Source organism: Stegostoma tigrinum, chromosome 26 (genome assembly GCF_030684315.1).
Source record: "Stegostoma tigrinum isolate sSteTig4 chromosome 26, sSteTig4.hap1, whole genome shotgun sequence".
Taxonomy (NCBI): domain Eukaryota; kingdom Metazoa; phylum Chordata; class Chondrichthyes; order Orectolobiformes; family Stegostomatidae; genus Stegostoma; species Stegostoma tigrinum.
This window is the reverse complement of record NC_081379.1, coordinates 2,758,923-2,776,396: the sequence shown is the minus strand read 5'-3', so window position 1 is coordinate 2,776,396 and position 17,474 is coordinate 2,758,923. Positions and strand designations below refer to the sequence as shown.

The 17,474-nt window shown below is 42.1% G+C and overlaps 1 protein-coding gene across 1 annotated transcript in view; it reads right to left on the bottom strand.

Moving 5' to 3' along the window:
• The window catches only part of ep400 (E1A binding protein p400), a 135,839-nt gene that overhangs the window by 3,238 nt on the left and 115,127 nt on the right, over positions 1 to 17,474 (bottom strand). The window contains exons 49-54 of the mRNA XM_048555918.2: positions 16,561 to 16,709; positions 15,007 to 15,120; positions 8,840 to 9,035; positions 5,530 to 5,690; positions 2,222 to 2,374; positions 920 to 997 (exon numbers count right to left, since the gene is read on the bottom strand). Coding sequence (XP_048411875.2) covers positions 920 to 997; positions 2,222 to 2,374; positions 5,530 to 5,690; positions 8,840 to 9,035; positions 15,007 to 15,120; positions 16,561 to 16,709 — 851 coding nt within the window. The remainder of the gene's footprint in view (positions 1 to 919; positions 998 to 2,221; positions 2,375 to 5,529; positions 5,691 to 8,839; positions 9,036 to 15,006; positions 15,121 to 16,560; positions 16,710 to 17,474) is intronic.

The window sequence follows — 17,474 nt, the reverse complement described above, 5'->3', positions numbered from 1 at the left end:
CACAATCCAGAGTGACGGGACATAGGTTAGCATCTTTAGTTCCCAGATGGCTGGTTGATCTAGTAGCAGACAGAACAGAATCCCGGCAAGTCCTAGCAGGAATAAAGCAAACCAATTCAGGGCAACACACGTTATAAAAGACTAAAAGCACTTCGGAGAGGGTGCAAAAGAGGTTTGCTAGAATAGTATCAGGATGACAGACTTCAGGCACACAGGAAGATTAGAGTGACTTAAGTTGCTGTCTTTAAAACAGAGGAAGTTAAGAGGTCATCTGCTGAGAGATTTTCAAAATCATAAAGAACTTCAATCCAGTAAATAAAGAGAAACAGTTTCCAGTAGTAGAAATACCAGTAACCAGAAGACACAGATAGAAGACAAGTGGCAGAAGAGGCATAAGGAAATATGAGAAATTCCTTTTGCAGCAAGTGGTTATCATCTGGAATACACTGCTAAAAGTTGTGAAAGTAGGTTCAACAGTAAGTTTCAAAAGGCAATTTACAAATTATTGAAAAAAAAAACTAATATTGTGGGCTTCGGCAAGAGAGCGAGGAGGAGGGACCGCTTGGGTAGCTTTGTGAAAGAGCTGGTGCAGACATGATGGACTGAAGGATGTTCTTTTGCACTGAGAGATTCTAAAATTTAGGATCAAACATGGATGTTTCTTTGGGTCTTGGGGTCTCCTTCATCAACTCATCTCAAAACAGAGATTGCAAGTTACTGGTACCAGGAGAGGCATGTAGAAGATTAGCAGAACCATTAAGTGCACAGCGTAGAGAGGTAAAAGGGAAAGCAGAGGAAAACAAAAGGTCAGATTTCTTCTTTTACATCATGGAAAGGTAGCAGCTGGTCGAACATGTGCAAAGTCCAATAGCTTCATCTGTGCAGAGAATGTAGATAGGCATGAGGAGGTGAAGAGTACCTGCTGGGCTGTTGATACCATCTGCTGGATACTCCCCACGGTTGCTTGCTGTTGAACCATTTGTGGAAGTTTTGTAACCTATTGAACAACAGCAATTTATTTTAATTTTTTCACCCTTCAAGCATGCAAGATTTCAGGCACTTTAAAGCATCATTTCTTCTGCAGTCTTCAAGTTAACAGAGGAATGTAAAATTGTAAAAAGAAAGTAGGGCAGCGTTAACAAATTACATTTGTCATTCTGAGGGGCTACTGACAAAGAACTTTCTAATGTAAAATAAGAGTATAACCTGGCTCTGGAAAAAAGCAGCGTGATAAATAAACCATGAGTCTCGAACAGCAAGGAACAAAACCACTTTGTCTCAATGCGATGTGTAATGGTTAAAGAGTTCTGCCGTAATGCATGGTATCAACTTCATTAGGTTTGATGTACGCTTGCATATGTGAAGAACAGGGTGAAGTGCAAACTCTCGTTATAAAACACAGCCACTCTCCCAGTCACCTGCAAACTGAAGGGACTGGCTAAAGTTTCCAAACTTTAGAGTAAATGAATAATGATTTTCAACTTACTAATCTATTAAAGCCACTTTGTTTATTAAACAACCGTGCGACGAACACACTCGAGGTATCAGCTGAGGATGAAGAATCCTGTTAAGATAATATTCATGTTTTCACCAAAAAGGATCAGGTTCAGGGCAGTAAATTACGACTATTGGCCTCCATTCATAACACAAGAATGAGTAGTTTATGTCTATTGGCATAGTTTTGCAATACAGAGGATAGTCGTAATAAAACAAGGAACAAAATGCTGCTTAATTAACTGAGATTCAGACACAGGTTACATATACTTACAATTTACTGAATTACTTACTTGCTGGTTATTAACCAAGAGTTTCTTGTAAAGATGGAAAAACAGATAAGCCTCTCAGATACAGCACTGCCTGCAAAATGGATATTTCTTGCCCATCTCTAGTGCCCTTAAGGTGGACTGTAGCAGCTTGAGTGATTTGCTCAGTCACTTCAGATGGCTGGTGCAACACTGGAGTTGCATATAGGCTCAGATTAATTAAGGATGGCAGATCTCCTGTCCTATAGGGCACTGGTGAACCTGTTGAGATCTGATTTTTTTTAAATTTTACAACAATCCAGTAATGTCACAGTCATTTTTGCTAGGCATCTTTACTCCAAATGACTTATCCTACGTTTTAAATTCTCAAACTGCTACAGTGGGATTTGAAGTTGAACTTCCTAGATTATGGTTCAATAGCATAACCCGTGTTACGCTGAAATGCTTACATTAGTTACCTGAATTTGTGCCTGCATCTGTTGAGTTCCTGTAGGCTTCTGAGTCTGAGCACTCAAGAACTGTGGCTTCATTCCTGATTGGAGCTGGGCAGTGGTATAAGTGACTTTCTGTTGCTGTTGCTGTTGTGATTGAACTGTAACCTGTTGAGTTATCTGAAATGGAATGCAAATTGAAAATCAGCACAGCACTGCTTTCACCAAACTTGTGCACCCTAACTACACTGCTGCAGAATAAGCCTGCTTTGGTTTTTAAAATATCAACATCGAAGATGATACAGGTCTATGCTTTCCGGAGTCCAACTCCCAAACATCACCAAAAACGATATACAAAACTCCGAATGATCACTGCCTCCCCTCTCGCCTCTCTCAAACTCTCATCTCCACCAAGTTGTGCAAAGCAAAATAAAAACTGAAAACATGACAAACTTCAGAAAGTCAGGCAGCATCTGTGGAGAGAGAGAAACAGAAAGAAAGGCCATCAACCTGAAACTTTAACTGTGTTTCTCTCTCCAAAGATTCTGCCAGACCTGCTGAGTATTTCGAGAATTTTGTTTTTGTTTCAGATTCCAACAACAGTAGTTTTGCTTATGTTTTGAGACAACTAAATGTTTCTTATCTTCACTGATTTTAGTTCCCTCTTCATCAAAGGGCGTTAACCCCATGGGTGGCTGGACAGCACACCCTTCCCAGTTCCAGCAACTTTTAAGTGTGTTACTATATGCATTGACATTGAAAGCAAAAGCCAGCAAGCTAGGCTGGAACGCTATACGTCCTGGTGCTGGCATAGTGTATTACAGTAATACAGCATGGTAACAGGCCGTTTGGCCCAAACATGTCCATGTTGACCATGCTGCCCACTCAGCTAGTTCCAACTGCCTGCATTTGGCCCATATCCCTCTAAGCCCTTCCAATTCATGTACCATTCCAAATGTTTTTTAAATGTTGCTACTGTACCTGCCTCAACCACTTTCTCTGGCAGATCATTCCACATACGCACCACTCTCTGTGTAAAGAGGTTGCCTCTCAGGTCCATCTTAAATTTTCCTCCTCTCACCTTTAGTTTTCAATTCCCATCCTTGGGAAAAAGGCTATATGTATTTATCCTATTTATGCCCCTCATGATTTTATACACTCCACAATCTCCAACGTTCCAAGGAAGACAGTCCTACCCCGATCAACCTCTCCCTATAGCTCATGCTGACTAGCCCTGGCAACATCCTCACAAATCTTCTTTGCACATTTTCCAGCTTAATTATGTCTTTCCTATAACAGGATGACCAAAACTGTACACAATATGCCAAGCACTGCCTCACTAACAACTTATACAACTGTAACATTACATCCCAACTCCTTACTCAATGCCTCGACTGATGAAGGCCAACATGCCAAATGCCTTCTTAACCAACCTGTCTACCTGTGACACCGCTTTCAATGAGCTATGTACTTGGTACTCCTGAGTCCCTCTGTTCCACGACACTCCTCAGGACCTTACCATTTACTGTACAAGTCCTACCTTGGTTTGACTTTCCAAAGTGCAACACCTCAAGCTTACATGTATAGAACTGCATTTGCCAAACTTCAGCCCACTTCCTCACCTTACTATCAATGATACATCCTAAATTTGTATCGTCTGCAAACTTATTAATCATGCCTTGCACATTCACATCCAGATCATTTAAGAAAATAACAGATAACAAAGGTCCCAGCACTGACCCCTGTGGTTCACCACTACTCACAGACTTCCAGTCTGAGAAACAACCTTCAACCATCACCCTCTGCTTCCTACCATGGAGCCAGTTTTGAATCCAAAAAGCTAGCTCGCCCTGGATCCCATGCGACCTAAACTTCATGACTAGCCTGCCGCATGGGACCACGTCAAAGGCCTTACTATGTAAACACTGAGGAGCAATATTCATTAAAAACATCGCTCATCTCCTGTGGCTCCACACGTGGACCACCATGGTGATCTTTTTGCTCTTTTGATCTCCTTCTTAAGTGAAGTCCCACATTTTTTATAGTCATCTACGGATTCATGAGCCCAATAGCTTAAACCCAATATATGCCTTCTTTTTCCTGATCAGAACCTCAATATCCCTTGTCAGCCAGGGATCCCTAAACCTGCCAGCTTCTCTCTTCAACCTAACAGGGACATAATACTGTCCCTGTACTCTTGATATCACACTTTTAAAAGCCTCCAATATGCAAGTCATTCATTTTCCTTCAAGCAGGCTCACCCAATTGACTGTTGCTACATCCCACCTAATGGCCCCAAAGTTGGCCCTGCTCTGTTTTAGCACCTTATACAGTGGACTTGTCCTATCTTTTTCCATAACTATATTAAAACTAAGAGAGTTATGATCACTGGATCCACTGCTCTCCAAATGACACTTCAGTCACTTGCCCAGCCTTGTCTCCTAACAAGAGGTCCCGTATTGCACCGTCCTGAGTAGGGCCCTCTACACATTGATTTAGGAAACTTTCTTCGACACATCTGACAAATTCCACCTGATCCGGGTCTTTTACACTTTGGGTGACCCAGTCAATACAGGGTCAATTAAAATCTCCAACCAATACATCTCTGTTGTTCCTACAGATATCTGCAACTTCTCTACACATCTGCTCCCTGCATCCTCTCAGGAACTGGCAAACAGTTAACAGGGGCAGGAGCCCTGGATGACCTTCTCTTCCTTGAGTAACATCAGCCATCTCTCAGCAAAGACCAGGGCAAAAAAGTTGTTGTCCATTCAAAGGTACACACTCTCAGCTACCTGCTGACAGCATCCCGCTGCTGTTTGAGCATGTCATACCACCAGACATCAATTCCTGGTTTTATTAAGCCTCTGTCATCCACCCATCCAACTTTCCTCGTGTACCTTCTGTGTTCACTCTCAATTTAGCCCTCACTTGTTGCCAGGTTAAAACTGTTGGGTTTTAGTTTCCACTGTCGATACTTAGTCTTCTTTCTCTCTCTGTAACTGTACTTAGCAACAGTTTTGATTTCTGAATGCAATTCTACTCTTGATTTAACCTGCTCATTTAGGTTTCTGTCCATCCAGCTTGTTCTGTGCATCCTCTTCCATCCACATCTCAAAAGCTACAAGTCTCCTCTCCTCTCATCTGTGAGATATGCATACCAAAAAAAAGTTCACAAATTGCTGATGGCGAAAACTCAGTGAATTATTTACCAGGCAGGGTGTGGGAGAAGCAACAATAAGTTAAATAACCAATAGCCACAGAGTTTTTGTCCTGCCTCTCCCCAGCAACCCCAAAAACAATTCATAGAAGGTATTAAAAGGTAGGACCTGTACCTTCTGTTGTGCAGTGATTGCTGCAGCCTGCAAAGCTGCTTGTCCTTGTGTCACTTGGGCCTGGCCTGCTTTCTGCTGTTGCTGTTTGAGTTTCAGAAGCTGCTGCACTTGCATTTGTGAAAAATGCTGTGGTATGGCTGTCTTCACTACTGTCTGCCCTCCTGCAGAGAGTCAAGATAATGGTTATGGTCAGGGAACATTTGCAAGTCTGAACAAGGCATTTACTTCAAAACAGCAACTGAATATAACCGAAGCGTATTAACTTCCATCAAAATATTTCTGAGGCACTTCTTAAAAGGATAAAACACACATTATGACAACAAGTGCATGAATGAAGTTAGTGCTAAGCTTACATGTATCAGGTTAGGAGATGATAAGAAATTGGAGATACTTGCAAACAAGGAGGCCACGAATAGTCAGGGTACAGGGCTAAAGAAAGAGGTCTGTGTGTTGGGGGGAGAGCTCTTCCTAGGACGACAATTACCCCACAATAATGCAGGATTGTGCAAGAAGCATCACTACAGTGTGAAGGGAGAGAATGTTAACGGAGTGTTTGAAAATATGAATTGAAGTTTGAGATCCAGAAGAATGTCATGGAATTAGGGGGAAGTCGTCTGATGGCTGTATTGCAGAGGCAGGGATCTGTGCAACTGCAAAGGATTCATCAGCACCAGTGAAGTGAGGGTCTGAAACAGGTTCCAAGTTTGGCAGCAACAAGGAGGGAAGACAGAAGTATGGTGTTTGGAAAGAGATAATGGGAACTGCAGATGCTGGAGAATCCAAGATAATAAAATGTGAGGCTGGATGAACACAGCAGGCCCAGCAGATTCCCTGAGGTTGGTCCGGAGGGAGGAGGGTACCTTCTTCAGGTTAGGCATCCCTGGAAGAGGCTTCGCAGTGAGGTTAAAATTGTATCAGAGATAATGGGACCCGCATGGGCCCCAGCTATGCCTGCCTCTTTGTAGGTTACGTGGAACAGTCCCTCTTCCGCACCTACACAGGCCCCAAACCCCACCTCTTCCTCCGCTACATTGATGACTGTATCGGCGCCGCCTCTTGCTCCCCAGAGGAGCTCGAACAGTTCAGCCACTTCACCAACACCTTCCACCCCAACCTTCAGTTCACCTGGGTCATCTCCAGCACATCCCTCACCTTCCTGGACCTCTCAGTCTCCATCTCAGGCAACCAGCTTGTAACTGATGTCCATTTCAAGCCCACTGACTCCCACAGCTACCCAGAATACACCTCCTCCCACCCACCCTCCTGCAAAAATTCCATCCCCTATTCCCAATTCCTCCGCCTCCGCCGCATCTGCTCCCACGATAAGACATTCCACTCCCGCACATCCCAAGTTCTTCAAGGACCGCAACTTTCCCCCCACAGTGATCGAGAACGCCCTTGACCGCGTCTCCCATATTTCCCGCAACACATATCTCACAACCCGCCCCTGCCACAACCGCCCAAAGAGGATCCCCTTCGTTCTCACACACCACCCCACCAACCTCCGGATACAACGCATCATCCTCCGACACTTCCGCCATCTACAATCCGACCCCACCACCCAAGACATTTTTCCATCCCCACCCCTATCTGCTTTCCGGAGAGACCACTCTCTCCGTGACTCCCTTGTTCGCTCCACACTGCCCTCCAACCCCAACACTCCCGGCACCTTCCCCTGCAACCGCAGGAAATGCTACACTTGCCCCCACACCTCCTCCCTCACCCCTATCCCAGGCCCCAAGATGACATTCCACATTAAGCAGAGGTTCACCTGCACATCTGCCAATGTGGTATACTGCATCCACTGTACCCAGTGTGGCTTCCTCTACATTGGGGAAACCAAGCGGAGGCTTGGGGACCGCTTTGCAGAATACCTCCGCTCGGTTCGCAACAAACAACTGCACCTCCCAGTCGCAAACCATTTCCACTCCCCCTCCCATTCTTTAGATGACATGTCCATCATGGGCCTCCTGCAGTGCCACAATGATGCCACCCGAAGGTTGCAGGAACAGCAACTCATATTCCACTTGGGAACCCTGCAGCCCAATGTTATCAATGTGGACCTCACCAGCTTCAAAATCTCCCCTTCCCCCACCGCATCCCTAAACCAGCCCGGTTCGTCCCCTCCCCCCACTGCACCACACAACCAGCCCAGCTCTTCCCCTCCACCCAATGCATCCCAAAAACAGTCCAACCTGTCTCTGCCTCCCTAACCTGTTCTTCCTCTCACCCATCCCTTCCTCCCACCCCAAGCCGCAGCCCCATCTCCTACCTACTAACCTCATCCCACCTCCTTGACCTGTCCGTCTTCCCTCGACTGACCTATCCCCTCCCTACCTCCCCACCTATACTCTCTCCACCTATCTTCTTTTCTCTCCATCTTCAGTCCGCCTCCCCCCTCTCCCTATTTATTCCAGAACCCTCACCCCATCCCCCTCTCTGATCAAGGGTCTAGGCCCGAAACGTCAGCTTTTGTGCTCCTGAGATGCTGCTTGGCCTGCTGTGTTCATCCAGCCTCACATTTTATTATCTCGGTGTTTGGAAAGCTGGGACTGAGCACTACTGAAAGGGCATCAAAAGGGAGCAGAGTACTCCTACAATCAGATGCATCATGCACTGCTGTGGGGATTGTAAACAATCTCCCAGGCTTGAAATACTCTGCTTACTTAAGAAAGTATGATGATTTACACTTCAAGTGTTCACGCATGATTCCCTTTGGAGAACACAACTTGAGCAAGCCTCTCATAAGGCAGGTGGTTAAAACTACAGCATTTCTCCTTCAAGCGTCTCTCAGAGCTGGAGAAGGCATACTTCAGTATTGGACATCTCTCTCCACAGGCAATGAGCACTTCTAAATTCCATGTAAGCAAAGTCATTTGTCTGTTTCCAATTTGTTGCTTTAGTATAAAATCATAAAATGCATGATGCAAGGCGCCATGCAGCTTATTAAGACTGGGCCAGCTCTCTGGTACAGCTATCCTATTAATCCCAATCTCTTGCTCTTTTCCCATAGCCCTCCAAATCTCTTCCCTCAAAGCAACTGCCAATTCCTATTCAAATGTTATTCCTGAATCTGTTTCCACCATCCTCACAGATACTGCATTTTAGAACAGAATAACACGCTGTGCAAAAATAAAACATTTCCTCATGCCACCTCTGGTTCTTTTGTCAATCAAATCCAGGTACGCTCTCAAACCCTCTTCTAGTGGAAGGAACTGGTCTCAGTTCTACAGTTGCATCAATCTAAACAAATGAATCCTATTGTCCTCCAAACAAGTTGATAATTCACAAGAATTTGCTTTTCAATTACCTGTTGATCCTTTCTGAGGTTGACTAATAGCCACGCTGATTCCAGCAACAGTAACCGGAAGTGTTGTTACACCAGAGGAGACTACTGCGGTAGGGACAGACACAACCGGTGGTTTGGTGAGTGTAACCTGGGCAGTCTGAGCTGGCTGTGCCTGAATCTGTCCCTGAGCTTGTAGCTGTGACGTAGAAACTCTAGCCTGAAGAAAACAAATTAAAAATCATGCGTTTCGGAAAAATCTCAAAAATAGTAGTCTCATCGTCTTCAGTGACACAGGCGATAAGAGACCAGCAAGTATCACATGAAACGCAACAAGCAGAATTCCAGTACAGCTACAATGATAATATGAACCCTGTTATGGCACCTCATGTAAAAGATTGCTTCTGTGGTAGCAGTTGAGGATATCAAGCTTACATGTGATGCTGAAACAAACACAAGTATTTGTAAATTCATATTGTAACATTTACCCGTTAAATAACCTTAGATAAATAATCAATAAACTTAGGCCTATATAAACACAAAGTGTCAATTGATTTCTCTTTGCTTTCTCTGATTCTTTATCACTTTGAAATTAAATTTTTCAGGGTCCTTTCTACTTGAAAAACTATATTGATTTGACAGTGACATTGAGACTTACTTTACTGACTTCAACACAAAACTATTTCAGGCATCGTATAGAATATTAAAGAAAAAGAAAAAGCTATTGAAATGCACTGAAGTTAAGTAACATTTAACAACTAATAGAGACTGATTCTTAGAAGAGTACTGAGACAAAACAACTCAAATTTAGAGATAAATAAAGAAGTTTAATATCATGAATTATGTAATTTTTGGATCTTTATCACAGGGTTCACTGGGATGACACCCAGTATGGACAGAATGTCTTATGAACAAAGGTTAAACAAGTTGGGACTCTGCTCACTGGAGTTTAGAAGAATATAAGGTGATCTCATTGAAACACATATTCTTCATGGGCTTGACAGCTTAAATGCTGACAGAATATTTCCTCTCATGGATCAAAGGGTATAGTCTCAGAATGCTGGGGTACCAATTTAAGACTGAGACAAAAAAGAACTTCTTCTCTAAGAAGGTGAAGTGTCTTTGAAACTCTAGGTCACAGATAGTTGTTGGAGCTGAGTGCTTGTGTATACTCAAGGCTGAAATTAGGGAATCAAGGGCTATGATGTTGTCTCGTTCGCCAAGCTGGCTTGTTTACATTCAGACGTTTTAGATCAGATTAGATTCCCTACAGTGTGGAAACAGGCCCTTTGGCCCAACAAGTCCACACTGCTCCTTGGAGCATCCCACCCAGACCCATCCCCCGATAACCCACACACCCCTGAACACCACAGGCAATTTAGCATGGCCGATCCACTTAACTTGCACATCTTTGGACCGTAGGAGGAAACTGGAGCACCCAGGGGAAACCCACACAGACATGGAGAGAATGTGCAGACTCCACACAGACAGTCACCAGAGGCTGGAATCAAACCTGCATCCCTAGCGCTGTGAGGCTGCAGTGCTAACCACTGAGCCACTGTGCCACGGTGGGTAACATCATCAGAGAGGCTTCCAATGAAGCGATGTTGTTCTACCCTGCTTGAAATTTATACTATCCGGCTAAATTCAAAAACCTGCTGTCTTAGTTAAAAATGCTGCTTAGTCTGCCATTGGTACAGCCTTTCAATTCAAATCTTTCAATCCGGGTGCTCTCTGAACTTGCAAACTTTCAAGCCGCTCACAGGCATCTCCAAGCAGAGGAAAAAAAATGCAACTTTTTAAATAGGCCACACAATGCTTCTTCCCACAACCCTCTCAAACCCATATTTTACAAACACCAAATCTTAACGCCCTGCCTCTGAATCCATAAATACTCGATCCGACTTCAGACCAACTTAAGAAAAAAGAACCATCATGATGAAAAGATGGCTTTGTTTTTTCTTCTAAGACCTTAATTCCATCATATAACTTGATCCAGAGGTCATTAATCTAGAGTTACATATTTTGCACTAATTCCATTTATATATAACATTGAACACTAGTGTTTCCATCTTTACATAAACATTTTTCTTTTAAACCTACAATAAAACACCCGCAACAACATTTCTATGACCCACAACATGTACAATTTATAAATTAAACGCTTGTATCATGAGACTCCAATGAAATAATCTGGTGTTCTTGTCCTAAAATCTTTCCAAAAAAATGTCAAAGCATTGTGATCGGTATACGCAATCATCTCTGATGCACTGTTTGCAACGTAAACATTAAAATGTTGTAAGGCTAGTACCAAACTTAACAACGCTTGTTTAATGGTTGAATATCTTTCCTGGTGGATACGGAGCTTTTTAAAAAAAAAAATAACCAATTGGCCTTTCAATGCAACAATCATCCCCCTGTAACAACACAGATCTAAACCCTACATCACTTGCACCGATGGCAACTTGGAAGGGTTTCAAGAAATTTGGCATGGCTAAAACTGGTGCAGTGGTTAACATTGCTTTTAAATTCTAAAATGTCACCTGTCATTGTTCTGTCCGCTGAAATTTTGTCTTCTTTCTTAACAAAACCGTCAACGGTGTCACCACCACTAAAGTTTGGCACAAATTTCCTGTAGAATCCACTCAATCCTAAAAATCGTAGCACAGCCTTCTTCGAGGATGGTCTTGGAAAATTCCTTGATGGCCTTCATCTTCACATTTCTCAGGGTCATCTGACCACATCTGATGTTGTGCCCAAGAATGGCACTTCTGCCCTTGCGGATTCTGATTCTGCCAAATATTATGATGAGCTTTGCCTCTCAAACAGCTCTACCATATGATCTTGCCATGAATGGCTAAAGTTTACTGAATCATCTATGAAGATGGCACAATTAGTCAATCCTGCATTAACTCCGTTCATGAGCCTTTAAAAAGTGACTGCTGCATTCTTAATTTTAAAAGGCATTACTTTAATTTGATACAGCCCATGCGGGGTTACAAAAGCAGAAATGTCTTTCGCTCTCTCCAACAAAGGTACTTGCCAGTAACCACAAAGTAAGGCCAATTTTGTGATGTACGTGGTTTGTCCTCCAGCCTTGGAATTGGGGAGAAGTGAGATTTGGTCACAGCGTTAACCTTCCGATAATCTATACCGCATCGTTGAGTACCATCAGATTTGGGAACCAACATGATTGGCAAACTCTACTCACTTTGACTCGGCTTGATGATTTCTTCTTGGAGCATTGCTTCCACTTCCTTCTCTACCTGCGCTGCTTTGAGAGGATTAGTCATGTAGGGGTGTTGTTTTATTGGAACAGCTTTCCCTACCTCAGCATCATGTGCTATTTGCATCAGTCCTTCCCATTCCATTTCTACATATATCCTCACAGCACTGTCCCAAGTCTTTCAATTCAATTCTCTGTTCCTGAAACAGACAGCTCACTTCCCTATCCCATTCCATAAGGGTTTCAGATTTATTCAATTTCTATCCCACATGGAATACAATCGCTGTCGGAAGCTGGATTTCAACTTATGTGCTCACGTGTATTCAACCACCATCTCAGCTGCTCTTCTCGCTGTTTTAACTTTCTGTTCGTCAACATAAGTTCTTAGCCCTTCTGGAAGTGAGTTTCTAAACTCCTCCAGCAGAATAGCATCTGCAAGAACGTCATGTCTTTTCTATCTTTAATCCTTTCATTAATCTATCGAAGTTGCTGTGATTAATTCTTTAAATTTGATACACGTCCGCTGATTCTCTCTCACATTTCTGAACCGTTGCCTGTACGCTTCTGGTACCAGTTTGTAGACACTCAAAATAGCTTGTTTAACACATTCATTGGTTCCAGACACCACCTCTGACTGCACTGCAAACACATCGCTAGCCCTGCTTACCAACTTGCTGTGAATTAACATTACCACATATCTTTTGGCCAGTTCATCAGTTTAGTCAATTTCTCAAGGAAATGTAAAAAGTCTTTTTCATGAAATTTCAGTAATGTTTTGACATATTTGTACATATCACTTCAGGTCTTTGGCTACAATGGGTTTGTTCATCATCACCCTCCTCCTCACTAAGCCTATCTTCTATCTACATTTGCATCATTTTAGCTATCCTGTCTAATTTGTAACTTCTGAAGTTCAAACACTCTTTCTTTTTGTCTTTCCGCTACTTGTAACCACAATTCAAACAGTTTCAGTTCCTTTTCAAGCTGCTCATCTACAACTGAATTCTAGCCATTTCCAAAGATTCCGATGGCATTTTCAGCAAATGTAAATGTCAGGGTGTTGCTGTAATTACCTCTTCTTTCCTCACAAAGTCAACCCCAACTCCAGCTTCTCTGCCGCTTACAGCAGCTATTCCTTGTTTATCCTTTGTAAAATCCCCGAAGTCACTCATTCCAGCCCCAGGAAACACTTAGTGAGTGAAAGAGGCATGACTTCACTTTTGACTTGACCAACAAAAAGCAACCCAAATTAAACAAATTTTCCACTTCTCACCTAAGTTTTATTTAAAGATCCAAGATACTAGTCCCCAAGAATATTTAAATCTGCTAGGACCTTTCACAACCTAAATCTGTTTAAATATGTCCAGATCTATCCAAATCCTGGTCCCAATCTGTCCAAATCGTGGAACTGAGCTGGCCAAATCCCAGACCCAAGCCCCCAATCTGTTGGAGGTTAACACCCCTCCACCACAACTCCGAGAGAAAAAGTCAGAAAAACCCAAACAGAAACACCTCACCCCACAAAAGGGTGAAAAGGGTGCAATCTGTCTTTCAGCAACTTCTGTGGTTAAATCAAATAAATCCTTGACACTCACTTTACAATCAACAAGTAACAATTTATTTAACTCTAACAGTAAACAAATTAACTAAACTATTAACAAACCAAACAAATCCTTTCTAACTACTAACTATTTCTGAATAATTCGAGATTCTAATGGTATGCTGTTCCAATAAATATAACTCCCACTTATATAACAAAACAACAGAATTTAGTCTCCTGAAATTCCAACCAGGTTACATCTTCCAGTATGTTCTGTGCGTTTTCCGTCGATTCTTCCATCAAGAATCCTAGCTAGGAATGCTAAGGTACCATTGTGAATTGGTGGTGCTTTCTCCAAGAGCCAAGAGCTGTTATGTCTAGCAGATGGCAGTTAGCTCTGCTGATTTTCCAACTGCTCCCTTCTTCTATACTCCCGATGACACATCAATTTCTTACAATCAGATTGGTCGAAGGTTGTCAAAACCATCAGGTTCAAATTGATTGAATTAAATTAAATTCAAGAACCTGTCGTCTTGGTAAAAACGCTGCTTGGTCTGCTAAGGCACGGCCTTTCAATACAAATATTTCATTTCCAGTGCTCTCTGTACTTGCAAACTTTCAAGCTGTTCACATACATCCCCAAGCACAGAAAAAGCATAATCTTTTAAAAGGCACTACACAATGATCTCCCCCTAGCATTTTACAACCACCAATATTTTACAAATACCACATTCTAATGTCCTATCTCCCATTCCTTAAATATTCTACCCAACTCTGCAACAGTGATGAACAAAGATGGTGGGTGAAAGGGTTTTGGAAAGCTATTTTAGGTACAGACAAGCTGTCACCTTGATCTGTGTTCTGGGGCTTTGGAGTGCATAGATTTTAGAAACAGAAAAGAAAGTTGGATAGCTAAATTTAAGCTTTTCTAGTAACATTTCCAATTGTTTACATCAAAACCTTCGTGGCAAGGAAGGAATAGTTAAAACTTCACAAAAGAAAGTCTGAGGGTTGTGCAGCAGGTTTGCTCTATCTGATCCTCAACAGACAATAAATGCACATATTTCCACTTTGGCTTCAGAGGGTTTAGGGATACCTGAGTGCCTACATTGGTAATATCAGGGCTCTTATTTACAGGAATATTTGCTGACTTTCCATTATTTATCCTACTTTTATCCCTTTTATCTCCTGAAGTTCCCAGCCTGAATATTGACCTTGAATCTATTTTATGAGTAGTGCTCTTTAAATACATATTTACACAAAAACATACAAAACCATTTCCTTTAACTTCATTTACTGACAAAACCGACTTATCAGGAACATCACAAAGTTCTGAGAAACACACTGTAAAGATTTGTGTGAGCAATGAACCACAATCATATAATCACATAGCAACTGCTGTTTTTATATAAGGATACAACTTACTATGCGGGCAACTGGGAGATTGGTCACAGCACCAGTGAGAACAGTATTCCTTTGTGTCACCTGAGCCAACTGTTGTTGCTGCTGCTGTTTCTGTTTCAATTTTATTAACTGATCCTAATGAGGAAAAAGACTTAACTGAAATCCATCCATTTACATAATGACAAACAACAGCATATCACTTTACAATGATTACATCTGACTGAACAATGAGGAACTCAAATTCCCAACAAGCAGAAGTAAAATAGCAAATAAGGATCTTTCCAACTTGAAACGGATTGAATTTGCAGACATTCACAATTGCCACTGATATAAAAGTAAGATGCACATAGAACTTGCCAAGCTTTGAACACAAATATTAACAATTATTTATAAGGCCTCAAATGACAGAAAGGGAGAGAGAAAAGAAAGAAGAAAGAACTTTCACCACAGTCGCATATTTCAAAGTGCTATACAGGCAACAATGTACAGTACTTGGTGTAGTTCTAATACAGAAAATGCGGCAGCTAATTTACATTGTGAGAGCTTGTTCAAACAGCAATGTGATCATGACTAGATCATTTGCTTTAATGATGTTGACTGAGGATAATTGTTAGCTTGCACACCAGACAGAATTTGGCTCTCCTCTGAAATAGCACCATGTCACCTTCCACTTATGCAAGACAACCAATGGGGTCTTGGGTTAACATCTCAGCTCAGAAATGGAACCTCAGTACTGAGGGAGTGCTGTACTGTCTATCAATGGCAAATATGGCCTGGAATGTTTGCTCAAGTGCACAGAGCGGAACGAAAACTCACAGCTTTCTGAGTCAAAGGTAGTGAGCCATGGATGAATACTGATGCACAAATATACAAGGTGCTCATCTGCAGTTCCATCTTCTACATTAACCCACGTACACAGCTCAGGGGTCTCCACGAAAACATTCTTTGTGGTGACTGTATTGAATACGTGTAACAGCTGTCAAAGTAGCTGTCAAAGTTAAGCTGTATTAGCAATGGAAATAGACATTAAAATGAAAATTGACCATAACATTAAAATGTTTTGATGAAAGGTGTAACCCAAAAGATTTCTTTTCACTGACATTTCCAGCTGTTAAGGGGAGATGATGGCAGTGTGATAATGTCACTGGACTAGCTATTAGAACCCCAGCTCAATGTTCTGCAAGCATGTGTTGAAGCCTACAATGACAGATAGTGAAATCTGAATTCAATCAAATCTGGAATAAAAACCTACCCTTAAGCAACCATGTAACTATGTCAATTGTCATAAAATCCCAGCCAGTTCACTAACACCCTTCAGGGAAGTAAAATCCACCATTCTTACCTCATCTGACCTACACGTGACTCCAGACACACAGCAAAGTGGTTGACTCTGAATGGCTCCCTGAGCCATTAGGGAGCAACAGTAAATGCTGGACTAGCTAGTGATGCCTACCTCCCATGAGCAAATGGTTTAAAAAAGGTGCAACTGCAATATACGTTGGTTCATGTAGTCAAAATAAAACAAACACATATCTTTTTGTGTGTTTCAGGCAGGAGCAGAGAGCTTAGACTTACCGGCAGTTTCTGGACTGTCTTCAGCTGGGCTGAAGTTTGAGACTGGGGCTGGATTTGTTGGACCTGCACTGGAGCTGTCTGGGGTTGCCTGAAGAGTTGTATTTGTGCCTGGGAGATAGGTTTTCCTGTGGTCAGCTGAATGCCTGTAGCTGAGGGTACAAATGCAAACCATCAAAGCACGCCTATGGTGAAGATTCTGTCAGCTAGAGTTTTATTCATTGTCAGTGGAATACCATTAAAACCAAGAAGAAATGCATAAAGTCAAACATTTTCTCTAAGTGTCAGTTCACATATTAAACAAGCTTTAATTAGCATTGTAATCATCCACATCATACTATCAGTTTCCTAACAATGCTGAATATCTTCTAAAACATGGGCCTAGATTATTACTGAGATGAGACAGCTTAAGGAGCCCTTTAAAAGGTGGCGGGGGGAGGGGGGGTCCTAATTTTCTGGTCTCATTGAATTAAGAAACCCAGATGTGTTTTTTTTCAAAAACAGAAGATCAAGGAAAGCACAGTAAGACAGTCCTTTCTTTTGCAATGTCACTTAGTAGAAGTTACATGTCTTTGGCTAATTGTTTACATTCACTGGAAGTCATGTCTCTGAATTTATAACTGTCAGGGCTGTGGTCATTTGATATTGTTTCGAATTTCGGTTTAGCACAGCCTATGAAGACACAAGACACCCAGCTCAGCCTTACCTTTCTAAGTATCCCAAGTGAGAAATGCAATACCAAGACAGTTATCTCCCAGCAAGGCTTCCAGAAAACTGCCTCTTCACATCCTTAATGCTGCAGCTAACATTGTCCCAGAGGGACCACTACTCATGTCCAGTGATCTATCTACCTGTATAAGGATCTTAGCTATTTGAGAAAAGTATAAGAAAACTCCTACGTAACTTAATCTAACATG